The 13,175-nt window shown below is 42.4% G+C and overlaps 1 protein-coding gene and 1 long non-coding RNA gene across 2 annotated transcripts in view; one reads left to right on the plus strand and one right to left on the minus strand.

Annotated features, from left to right (window-relative positions):
• The window catches only part of LOC147022773 (uncharacterized), a 4,550-nt gene extending 2,332 nt beyond the window's left edge, over positions 1 to 2,218 (plus strand). The window contains exon 2 of the mRNA XM_085887575.1: positions 1,485 to 2,218. Coding sequence (XP_085743701.1) covers positions 1,485 to 1,643 — 159 coding nt within the window. The 3' untranslated portion in view covers positions 1,644 to 2,218. The remainder of the gene's footprint in view (positions 1 to 1,484) is intronic.
• The window catches only part of LOC147022771 (uncharacterized), a 121,641-nt gene that overhangs the window by 47,743 nt on the left and 60,723 nt on the right, over positions 1 to 13,175 (minus strand). The window lies entirely within an intron of this gene.

Raw genomic sequence — 13,175 nt, forward strand, 5'->3', positions numbered from 1 at the left:
CCGGGTGATCGGGATGTTCGCTTACTATGCGAGATGGATTTCGCAATACTCCGAGAAAATACATCCCCTAGTGCATTGCAAAAACTTTCCACCAGATGCCGCTCTTGTAAGAGCTTTCCACAACCTCAAGGATGATATCAGTAAGTCCGTGGTTTTATCGATCGATAGCTCAGTGCCCTTTGTGGTGGAAACCGATGCTTCAGATCACGCGATAGCTGCTGCACTTAATCAGTCTGGGCGGCCGGTCGCGTTCTTCTCGAGAACTCTCTCTAGAAGCGAGCAGAGACACTCAGCGATAGAGAAGGAAGCGTACGCCATCGTCGAAGCGCTGCGGAAATGGAGACATTATTTACTGGGAAACCACTTCACGCTCGTTACGGACCAATGATCCGTGGCATTCATGTTTGATGGGAAAAATAACGGGAAAATTAAGAATGAAAAAATTATGAGATGGCGGATAGACCTAGCCTGCTACAGTTACGACATTATCTACCGGCCCGGGAAGGAAAACCCTGCTGCAGATACCTTCTCTCAGGTCTACAGTTCGGCAACAATCAGTCAGGCTTTGCAAGACCTACACGTGTCTCTCTGCCACCCAGGGGTAACCAGAATGGCACATTTCGTGCGCAGACAAAATCTTCCCTATTCTGTTGAAGATATTAAACAAATGAATGCTTCATGCCCTGTTTGTGCTGAACTAAAACCCAGATTCTATGGCGCGGCATCTGGCAGACTGATCAAGGCCACTTCCCCCTTCGAGAGACTAAACATCGACTTCAAAGGGCCCCTGCCGACCGAGACAGACAACAGATACATATTCACCGTTGTTGATGAATATTCAAGGTTCCCTTTCGCATTTCCGTGCTCGGATATGACCTCGGGCACTGTCGTGAGATGTCTCTCTGACCTCTTCGCTATGTTTGGGAAACCTTCGTACATACATTCAGACAGAGGGCCGTGTTTCATGTCGGCCGGGCTAAAACAATTCCTACTAGAGCTCGGCATAGCAACTAGTTCAACGACGGGTTACAACCCACAGGGTAACGGGCAGGTGGAACGGTATAACAGGGTTATTTGGAAAGCTGTAACTCTGGCGTTGAAATCAAGAGGGCTGGGCCCCGAGCGGTGGGAGGTTACTCTTCCCGACGCTCTGAATTCCATACGCTCTTTGCTCTGCACGTCCACCAATGCAACTCCTCACGAACGAATGTTTACTCACCAGCGACGTTATGTTGACGGTCAAACGGTGCCCAACTGGCTGACCCATCCCGGAACAGTGTTCATGAAACGCCCGGTACGACAAAGCAAGTATGAACCCCTGGTGGAGGGGGTCGAACTCATTGACACTAATCCGGAGTATGCTCATGTCAGGCTCCCGGATGGCAGGGAGACCACTGTGTCGGTTCGCCATCTGGCTCCCTCAGGTACTCCTCCCGCAGGTACACCACCTTCTGGCACTCCTCCTTCTGACATCCCCTCCCCAGGTGTTCCCCCCCCAGGAACTCCACCGGGCGACGGGGCTGCCGCGTTCCACCCGAGAGCGATCGAGGAGTCATCCCCGGCACAAGTCGAGGCTCACCAAGAGGATCGGGAGCCTCCCTCAAGTGAAACTGCCATTTACTCCCGGAGAGGTCGACGAATAAGGCCCCCTCGACGACTCAATCTGTAAAGGGGATTATCGGCATTCTCGCTGCTCATGCTCCTATATGCTCATTATATCATATATCGATGCTCATTACCATGCTCCTACAACTCAAAATAATCACTGCTTGGCATGTATGCTTCTGTAGACCTATTAGTCCGCGTTGCTTGAAATGTATACTCCTATAGTGCTAAAGCAATCATGTTGTGTAAGTTGGGCCCCTAGTTGCATTTTAAAGGTGGGGAGAATGTGGTGAATTGAGGTGAATTGAGGGACATGACGCGGGATCACATGTTGTGCGTCTCGCGTATAAGGGGAGGTCTCCGCGGTGCGGGGTGATTGTCCCCGGGGCATTGCCATTTACATCGGCTGTTCACTTGGTGCTCGTTGACTGAAGGTGCTCATTGACTGGTGAGAATGGAGATTATATCGAACTCCGTGCTTACGCGGATTTATTCTGCGATGATTAATTACACATGTATACGTTACTGCTTATGTACTCCTAGCTGAACCTGTATTCCCCGGTGTGCCCGCAGAAGCGGCTCCAATCAAATGGAATAAAGCCTAAACTCTGAAGGTTCTTCTCTCGCTCTCATTTCAAGTACCAAACCCCGCTAATGGTGCTCAAACAAGAACCCAAGGTTGCAGGCAAGAACATGAGTAGGCACGATCTTTTATCGGGTCCAAATGACGCATTCACACTGGTGTTGTACAGGGACCACCCTCAAACATGAGGCTTGTCCTGTTATTGGCTCTCATTCCACGCAGGGGTTTCACCTCCACAAAAGTGTTCTGCCTTCATCCATGGCTCCACAGCTCACTCAGTGGTGGACTGCTGTCTTTGGCCAAATGGCCCATGAAGTTTCCATGTCATTGCTTCTCATGGCTTTCAAATGCCTTGGTGCTCACAAGTCCTCCACATTGCCTCGCCTGTACAGGAGGTTTTACGCAATACAACCTTACCCTATTCTGCTCTTTGATTTGCAATCACTGCCTTCTCAGTGCACATATTTCAAAACAACTTACCTCTGACAGATCCCTTTCATAAGCATAAATCTAAGCTGCTCGAGCACACGGACCAAGCTATTATATATGGAGGCAATGGCGAACCAACCCTTTCCAAGAAACTGCGAATGCAGTACTGAACCTTGGTTTGGGCAGAAAACCAAAACACATTACAGTATATTGGCGCGGCCATGGTGGATAGGTTAATTCCTCCAACCCAATTTCTTCTTTCAACTTTTCTTCCATTCCTTTAACCGTTTTCGACATTTCTTCATGTCTCACCTTACATTTCTCCTTTACGGTGCCTAATTCCCCCTTTGTTTCCTCCTCTCCTTAAAAAAATCCCTTCATTCCCTGTCCGGGTCTATCTACTTCTCGTCTAACCGCTGTTTTGTTTGTCACTTCCTCCTTACCCATCTCCATTTCGGTCCAAACACCTTCCACATTCTCCTTCACCCTGTTCATTGACTCTCGTGCCATCTTTATTTCATCTGCCGTCCTCTGGTCCATCCTTTGCATATCGTGCTTTACCTCCACCAGCCTGACATTCAGGCTTTGCAGCCCCGCCTTTACCTTTTCCAGCTTCACCTTCAGATACCCTTGACCCGCCTTAATTTCCTCCCTGATTCCCTCACCCATCACTCGTATATCACCCCTCAGTTCTACAATCCCATCTCCCTCGATGATGGAGAGGTGATCATTTAAAAAAATTAGATTCCCAATTCTTTTTTCTTTCTTTTTTAAGCTTAGCTCTCTCCAACACCAAATGTCGTGGTCCCGATGGATTCAAAACTTCCCATCCTTGATCAACAAATGTCAATCAGTGTTCGAAATGTACTACCTGACACCAATTATCGTGATCAACAATTTAATGTACCCTGTAAAATGTTTGTTCAGATTTTTAATCTTGCACTCCCAAGGGAGTCAGGGAGGTTCATGTCCCAGTTCTGACACCAAAATGTCACGGCCGTGGCGGTTAGGTTAATTCCCCAAACCCAATTGTCGTGGGCGGGTGGTCAACACCGACCAGGCCAGATCGCCGATCGGTTTTCCTGAGAGGCAAACACGTGATCCTCAGAGATTATGGCATGTGCAGGAGGGGAATCGGGCGGCAAAAACAGAGCAGATGGATGCACAACACAAGGGGGGTTATCTCGAACCCACAATAGATACACGGACACCAGCAACTCAACATAAACACGGGGATTTAATGAAAAGAGATGAAATATTTACAATGGTAATAATTCAAAATGTAATAATATAATGTTAGGTCAATTAAAGCCTAAATTTGAGGAGCCTCCACACACAAACTTTAATACAGAGAAGGGGAAAACAAAATAAAAGAAAATCCTCCCTTTATTCTGGCACTTAGCTTTATCCAGAAATGGTCTTTACTGAACTTTGGGGTTGAGCCACTTCGTCATGTATGGGAAGATGCACCCAAAATGGCACCGAACCACTCTTTGGGCGGGAAATATAAATGAGGTAGTTTTTGAGGTGGTATTGAACACCCGGGCTCACCAACCACCATGCGGTTTCTTCTCATGAACGGATATGCCAAATGTTCCTCTCTTATATGAGGTCTGCTCACAACAATCGCCCACCTTCTTCCTCGACCATACGATGAGACGATCTCTGAGGCCCCGTGATAAGGCCACGAGGCATACTCTTCTTCTCTCCTCAGGACCGTACACACTTCATGGCTCAGTTGAACAGTCAATGACTTGCATCTTGCCCAGCATGCGGGCAAATTTACAGCATGACATGAGAATTGTGTAGCCATTTCATCTTGCTGAGAGGAGTGCAAAAACGAGATCCTCCCTCTCAGCCATGTTCCACATACAACGGTCCTCCCTGATCTCATGCTCCAAGCCTCACTTTCCTTATACCGGCTCTCTGACGTAACACCCATTAATCATAAGCCTCGGGGGTATGACTTGCTGGTACGATGCCAGGAAGGCGGGGATTAAGCTTCTTGCCTGCTTGGACGTGCGGCATTGTTATTATTGTTTTGTTATAAGAACGTCATTTTATTGCTGGCTTGTAAATGTAAAAACGTAGGAATAGGTCACATGGGGACGATTACATACTGTAGGAAATTGTCCTAAATCTCTATCTTTTAACACAGCAGCCCCCTCCCCCCCCCATGTGGTTACAAGTCACACTTAAGCTCAAACTTTCCCTACTTGATTTACATTGAGATGTCTCCAACACGTCTACGGACCAAGCAACTCTATACAATCGTAACTTTGCTGTGAAATTCCTCCATCTACCCCTGGGCCATTCCATGTCAAATCATCAAAGAATCTGCCGTCATCTCTCAGATTTTTGGAAAACTTTGGGAACCAATTGGGACCCATGAAAAACGGCAAGAACTCAAATATTTCTGCTAACAGCCTCTTAATTAGTGAGATACAGACTAACGAACTTTGGACTAATTAGCACGACGTCACAAATTCAAATGGCCATATCTCTAAAGTATAACACCTAGAGAGCTGGTTTTGGTGTCATTTTAAAGGTATTTTCATGCCCTATGAATTTGTCTGCGCAACATTTTCCTACCTCCAACCACAAAAAAGTTATCATAAAATATAAACTTCAATCGTGAATCCCCAAAAAATGTATCCTTCAAATTTCCTCAAATTCATCCCAGAGGTACCGTATGATGTCAAGAAGCTTTCACATAAATTTTGTGATGGGCACTTCAATAGTTTCTGAGATATGAGCAATAATGTACATGTACGTATGGCATAGAGGTTTAAAAATCAGGATTTGTAATGTATTATACAATCAATAAGTGAGTTCAAGTACACAGTGTTCACTAACCTGACTTAGGCTTTCAATTTCCTCTTCAATGCAGCAACAGCAGCACTTGTTTCTTCCCCTCAGGCCCAGTTGAAAATGAAAGTATATGATACTTCAAAGCAATTGATGGTCGTTCCCTGTGTTCCCTGTCATGGCTAGGTTAGAATGATTGTATAATACATTACAAATGCTGATTTTCTAACCCATATGCCATACGTACATGTATATTATTGCTCATATCTCAGAAACTATTGGAGTGCCCATCACAAAACTTATGTGGAAGCTTCTTGACATCATAAGGTACCTCTGGGATGAATTTGAGGAAATTTGAAGGATACATTTTTGGGGGATTCACGATTGAAGTTTATATTTTGTGATAACTTTTTTGTGCTTGGAGATAAGAAAATGTTGCCCAGACAAATTCATCGGGCATGAAAATACCTTTAAAATGACATCAAAACCAGCTCTCTAGGTGTTATACTTTAGAGATATGGCCATTTGAATTTGCGACGTCGTGCTAATTAGTCCAAAGTTCGTTAGTCTGTATCTCACTAATTAAGAGGCTGTTAGCAAAAATATTTGAGTTCTTGCCGTTTTTCATGGGTCCCATTTGGTTCCCAAAGTTTTCCAAAAATCTGAGAGATGACGGCAGATTCTTTGATGATTTGACATGGAATGACCCCCCTACAACCGTAACAATATAATATATCTGGATAGCTGGAAATACAAGAGAAAGCAACTCGAGGGGGAGCACTCGGGAGAGTGCAAAACCTCCGCGCCAATACTGCTGGGTCACTCAAGTGAACCTTATATCTTATTCATTAAATATGATGTCAACAGTGCTGAGAGTTATAGTTCTTTTCTCCAACATTTTTTTTTGGGGGGGGGGGGGGTTGTAAATCACTTAAAACATGTAAAAATGCAAAAAAAAAAAAAAAAAATCGAAATTTTGTTGAAAAAAAAAGTTGCAAAATTTTTTTTTTCTCGAACAATTTTTTGGGGGGTTGGAAAGCACTTAAAACATGTAGAAATGCAAAAAAAATTGTTTCTTTTTTTTGGGGGGGTAACAATTTTTGGGGGGGGGTGGAAATCACTTAAAACGTAAAAATGCAAAAAAAAAAAAAATTCTCAAGCAATTTTTTTTTTTGGGGGGTTGGTAATCACTTAAAATATGTAGAAATGCAAAAAAAAATTTTCTCTAACAATTTTTTGGGGGGTAACAATTTTTTTGAGGGGGTTGGAAATCACTTAAAACATGTAGAAATGCAAAAAAAAATTGTCTAACAATTTTTTTTGGGGGGTAACAATTTTTTTTTGGGGGGGTTGGAAATCACTTAAAACAAGTAGAAATGAAAAAAATTCTCTTTTTGGGGGGGGCGGGTAAAAAAAAATTGGGGGGGGTGGAAATCACTTAAAACATGTAGAAATGCAAAAAAAAAAAAATAATTCTCTAACAATTTTTTTTGGGGGGGGGGGCGGGACCAAGTCCAAAATTTAATGGCATGATCCTTGGACCATACCTAACCCCCCCCCCCACCAAGTTTCGTCGAAATCCGTTGAGGAGTTTTTCCGTAATACTGTTCACAAGCAAACAAACAAACAAACAAATAAACCAATGTCACCCGCAGGGTGACCCGTATCTTGCCAAAAGGTGACCACGTGTGACTTCTTTAAGGTCACACTGAGGTGAACAGAGCTGCTATCCACCAGGAGCCACTCCTTGAGGAATATCTGCCTACGAGAGATTGCGATGAGAATCGTTCTACAGAGTATCCATGAAAAATATGCGTTTGCCTCATAACGTCACCAAATGACGTCATAATGTCTCAAGCTTCACATATCTACAAAGCACTCATCGAGGTGTTCAATTTGAGGTACTACACGATATGGTTCCTAAAACTTGAAAATTTGACCTTGGGGTCAAATATGTTTGACCTTAGGCGCTAACCATGAAGGTCAAGGCCAATCGCCACCAAAAATCAATCAGCTGAGCGTCAGACCATGAACTATATTCCCATTAAGTTTGAAGACGATCCGATCAAAAATACTCAAACAATAAGGGTTTCGTCGACTCCCCTGATTTGTGACAATGTGACCTTGACCTTTGACCTTGACCTTCAAAATTTTATGCGCTGAAAGGGACCTCTGTAGGCCTCTGATAATGGAAGTTACAAAAATTTCCAATGATAACTGTGCTCTGCAGAGTGATTTATACGTGATTACAGACCAAAAAAAAACAAAAAAAACATATGAAGGTCAAGGCCAATCGCCACCAAAAATTAATCAGCTGAGCGCCAGACCATGAACTATATTCCCATGAAGTTTGAAGACGATCCGATCAAAATTACTCAAAAAATAAGGGTTTCGTCGACTCCCCTGATTTGCGCCAAAGTGACCTTGACCTTTGACCTTGACCTTCAAAATTTTGTGCACTGAAAGGGACCTCTATAGGCCTCTGATATGCGAAGTTACAAAAATTTCCGATGATAACTGTGCTGTGCAGAATTTTTTATACGTGATTACAGACAAACAAACAAACAAACAAAAAAACATACAAGCTGACTAACATATCTTGCAAAAACTTTGTTTTGGCAAGATAACAAACAAACAAACAAACAGAAAGGGGTAAAAACCTAAACCTCCATCCATCTTCGAAGATGGCGGAGGTTAAAAATAAACAAACTTCACAAACAGACAAAGAAACAATTTCATTTCTGTTTGCATTGGTATGTCAGAATAGCTCAGAAGTAATTCACTTAGCTCAGATCTGCGTGGTCTGGGTTTAAATGTCACTCCTCACTATAATATCTAAACCGTCATGTTCTGGATTGGTGTTTCGCATGTAGGGCATTGCATCAATGTGTGTCATCACTTGCATGAACATTGTAAGCTGGTGGATATAAAAGATCCCATGAGTACTTTTGAAGAAGAGCAGACAAGTTATCACCGTCACCCTGACCAAATTAAAAAATTCCTGGCCAAACCAACTTCAGTCACATATCAGACCTGGCATTTGTTAAACACTTGGACCAACCCCATGAGCTGCAATCCGCACACTGCAGGAGATGCTATTAATAATATCGAGTCATCTTGTCATGAACCAACAAGATTGATTAAACTTCTGACTGATCAAACAAATAATTTATTGTGTAGCAAGTACTGTGCTCAGTGTCAGAAAGCTTATGTTTAAAAAGATTAAAACATGCCAGCCAGTGCTGGTTTAATGCCAGTCTGCTTGTGATGTCACATATGCAAACGTCACATTAAATAAATAAATGCAACATACTCCCTGATGATATTTTTATTGCCCAATTGGCAGCGTTTCAGATTTGTGGAATCAGCATGCACTGTTAGACAAGGCAGTATTTGCTTCCATTCATGTCTTGCCAAGTGTCATCTGTGGTAACCAGTACAGAGAACAAAATTCTCACCACAAGGCAGACTCGGGCAGCCAGAGATGGACAAATAGTGGTTGGTGACAGGCCTTAAACGAGAATTGTCAGTACAAAGCAGACAATTTCGAGCTGAGAACGAGGGTGATTCAACTAAGACCCAGATGCTTGGGTTTCTCTCTGAGCACATAGCTCATGATACTGGGATACCAGGTTCAAATCCCATGTGTTACCTCTGATACTGCAGGTGGAGGAGGTTATGTTTTCACCCCTGTCTGTCTGTCTGTCTGTTTGTTTGTGAACAGGATATCTTGAAAGTTGTGGACGGATTCAGCTGAAATTTGGTGGAGAGCTTGGGTATGTAACAAGGATAAAATTATTAGATTTTGGTGAAGATCTGAATCCAGATCTGGATCCAAGAAGTTTGCAAAGTGATTATTCACCATTGAGTGATAGGGCCAAAAATGACATATAGCACAATGTTTCAAAAATTATGGATGGATTCGAAACTTGGTGGATGAGTTGGTTAGGTGAAAAGAGCAAGCCGATCAAATTTTAGTTCATGTCCAAATTCAGATCCGGCCTATCAGAGGGATACAAAACATGAACTAATCAGCCTGGCAGAGGTATGTGCGCTACCGAGTGCCCTTTTCGTTTATTTATGCATTGTCCCCTCGTCTTGCAATTGTAAAAGTGCACGAGATGATCTCATCCTGCATGTGATAAACGCACAAGCTTCCCCATGAGGCTGATATTGCTGTGGGAAACTATAACCATTGTAAAAGGAGGAACACAATCACGGTGCTCCAAAGGAATTTGGGGTTGGGTGAAAGTGTTCTGAATATTCAGCCAGCATGCACATCAATATGTCTCCTGAAAGAAGGTGTTTCTAATCGCACCTTAAGGAGATAGGATTCAAGAAGTTACTCGGCCTCAGTTATACTAGAATAGCCAGAAGTCCAAAAGACCTCCATGGAATCATGAGTTACGATGAATATAACCAAGAATAAAACAAGTCAACACCATGATCTTCACCAAGTGTCATCTATCTCTAATTCCAGAAATCTCGTGTGTGTGTGTGTGTGTGTGTGTGTGTGTGTGTGTGTGTGTGTGTGTGTGTGTGTGTGTGTGTGTCCGCTGTTTATCGACAACCACTGATCCGATCTAATTGAAACTTGCCAGGTATATTGCGGGGGCCCTGTGGATGTGCCTTTCAAGGTTTGATATTAATCATACAAGTGCTTCACAAGTTACGGCCATTTATTTACCAACCAATAACACGACACGGTGCTGCGGCCATTTATTTACCAACCAATGAAAGGACACGTTGCTGCTAAGTCCAGTGCGCGACCGGCCGACGATGACGTCACGTGCCGTGCCAGTTGCGATGGGGATCGGTGCCTTAGTTACCGTGGCGTAGGAGTGGCAATGGTCAATGGCAGCGAATGTCATGGCAAGCAAGGACAGGGAGGTAAACTTGATTTAATTAACTCTGTGTGTGTAAGTATCACAGCAGTTGTTACTTCAATGTAAGCGATCATTCATGGAATACATGTGAACATTCCGTAGGGGCACGCACCACTTCCGGATAGTGATGAGTTAATGTATTCTAATAATTTCGCGATTTCTTATGCGCATTTATAGATAAACACAATGCCCCAATTCAGTCGTTGTTTACAAGAGTGAAGGAATGGCCTGTATAGTTATTTCTGGCTCGCGGTTTGAAAGTTTTTTTTTTGGGGGGGGGGGGGGTTGCACGTATGGCCACGCACGTACGGGCATGCGAGAGCAAAGGAATGGCCTATGTAGTTGTTTCTGGCTCGTGGTTTGAAAGTATATATATATATATATATATATATATATATATATATATATATATATATATATATATATATATATATATATTTTTTGATTTGCATGTACGGCCACGCACGTACGGGCACGCGAGAGAGAAGAAACGGCCTGTGTGGTTGTTTCTGGCTCGCGGTTTGAAAGTTTTTTTTTTTTTTTTTTTTTTGCACGTACGGCCACGCACGTACGGGCACGTACTCGTATAATTAAATATAACTCATGCGCCTAAAGGATATCAGATCACAGAAACAAGGCCCTGTTGAGCATTGTCCAAAAGTTCAAGACTCGTGATAGAAGTGAAATCTAGATGTAGCAAAACAAAATATCAGAAAAACGATTGTAGGTAAATTGGGGAAGTATGAAGAAGAGTTGAAAACAATTTATATGTGGATTTCATGTGAGTTCTTCTTCATCACATTGAACTTAACAAGAGCCTGGATTTGCTCTTCACTGAATAGTATATGCTGTTGTGTAATATCGTGAAAATTTTGGGTTAATTTTTGCCAACCTCATTTTTTAGTGACTATGGACCATAAATTTATCAAAAATTCTGGTTGGCATTTTTTTGGCAGCCATCTTGGATTATTGGCGGCCATCTTGAAATTCGCTCGGGTAAAAACAAATTTCCAACCATATCTTTACCTCTGATAGAGGTATTTACATGATATTAGTGTTGAAATGTATGTTTTAGAGGGCTAGCAATCATTTGTGATACCTTATAAAGGTCTAAATATAAAACTTGACAAGGAAATTGTCAATAATGCCATTTTTTAGCTTATAGCGGCAGCCAAAATAATGAAATTTTTATGTTCTTTTTTGATATTTCATAGCTGTTATCATGACCTAATTTGACTATTTTCACATAAATACCTATTATCACATGTTTAAAATTTATTAAATATTTGTTTCTGCTTTTTTCAGAATATAGCTACAACAGCCTGAAGAAAGATGGGAGAGCCACCTACAAAAAGACCACGCACCAATACAAACTATAAACTGTGTATTAAATGTCAAAAACATAGCAGTGATTTGTTGAGACAACACCCAAAATATTCATCATATGAAAAATTTCTGCATTCTGTCTGTCGTAGGGCTGATTTAGGTGAACTGGAATTCCTTGGAATTCATAACCGTCTGGCTGATATAACTGCAGAACAGCTAAAGGACCAACATGCGAAGTGGCATGCTCCATGCTTTGCAGAAACTACTAACGTCACAGACATTGGAAGATCTACGGTATTGCCTCAGCACACCACACTTAACAGCTATATCACAGGAAATGGAAGAAATGTTGGGAATGTCAAAAGTTACACGTGATACTCACCATGCCCTCTCCAACAGCATAGTGATGCGCCAAGAAAATAATGTCCTACAACTGAAAGAAGTCCTGTCAAAGTCGAATCCTTTCACAGTGTCCAAGTGTGAAGATGGTACAGAAATGAAGTTGTACAACATCACAACAAATGTCATCATGCCACAAAATGTTCAAGATAGTATACTTGGCACTGAAGAGAGAGGTAGACCCGCTTACTGCAATTTTGTAAAGGAGAGAATCCAAGGGCAAAATAATCTATGGGACAAAATGACAAAGGTGAAAGTGCTTGGCTGGAATGCAGGGTGTACAACAATAAAGGTAGCATCTGGATCAACTGAAGTCAATTTGAAGGTATCCAATTTCATGATGGCCCGTCTCCTTGTTATCACACGCTCCACACGTGAGATCGATCTCAAAGAGGTTATTGGAAACTATGAGTTCTCTACTACAAACAGTATGCTAATGAAAGTCTTCATCCATGTGAAGATAAATCACACTTAATTCATCAACTGGAGGCTCTCGTTGCAGATGAGCCAGTGACAGAGGAACCATCTCAAGAAGAAGTAGCAATCCTAGAGCAAACATGCATAGTCTTCGATGGTATGGCTGTGGTCAATGAACTGATTGTGGCTAAAGAATCGATCAAAAAATGCAGTGATCTGGCTAACTACTTTGTGAATGCCATCGATAGGAAGTCCTCCGATTACAGCATCTCATGTGTAGTGTTTGATAACTATAGCATTCAAGCATCAATGAAATACAACACCAGACAAAGACGCACTGGAGGGAGATCATCTCGTACTCCTGATTACAAGATAGATGACTCGACAAAGATTAATGACTTCACTACCTTTCTGCGCAGTACTAAAACCAAGGAGCTGTTGACACTCTATCTTGCTCAAAAGGTAGCAGAGAACTGTAAGTCACAAGTCACAACAGTAACCCATCTGGGTGTATCCACCAACCAGTCTCCAGCAGATATAGTGGACCTTAACAGTAGCCAAGAAGAAGCAGACACTCTTCTCATCCTGTATGGTTCAGAAATACACAAATCAGGATTCCATGTTCATATATATGCATCTGACACTGACATGTTGGTCTTGGCATTGTCAGTGTTACCACAGTTGGGTAGTGAAGCAACAGTCATCATGGGTACAAGCACAAA

Source organism: Eptatretus burgeri, chromosome 7, assembly GCF_056783735.1.
Source record: "Eptatretus burgeri isolate ZD-2024b chromosome 7, Ebu_testis_v1, whole genome shotgun sequence".
In the NCBI taxonomy this organism is placed as follows: Eukaryota; Metazoa; Chordata; class Myxini; order Myxiniformes; family Myxinidae; genus Eptatretus; species Eptatretus burgeri.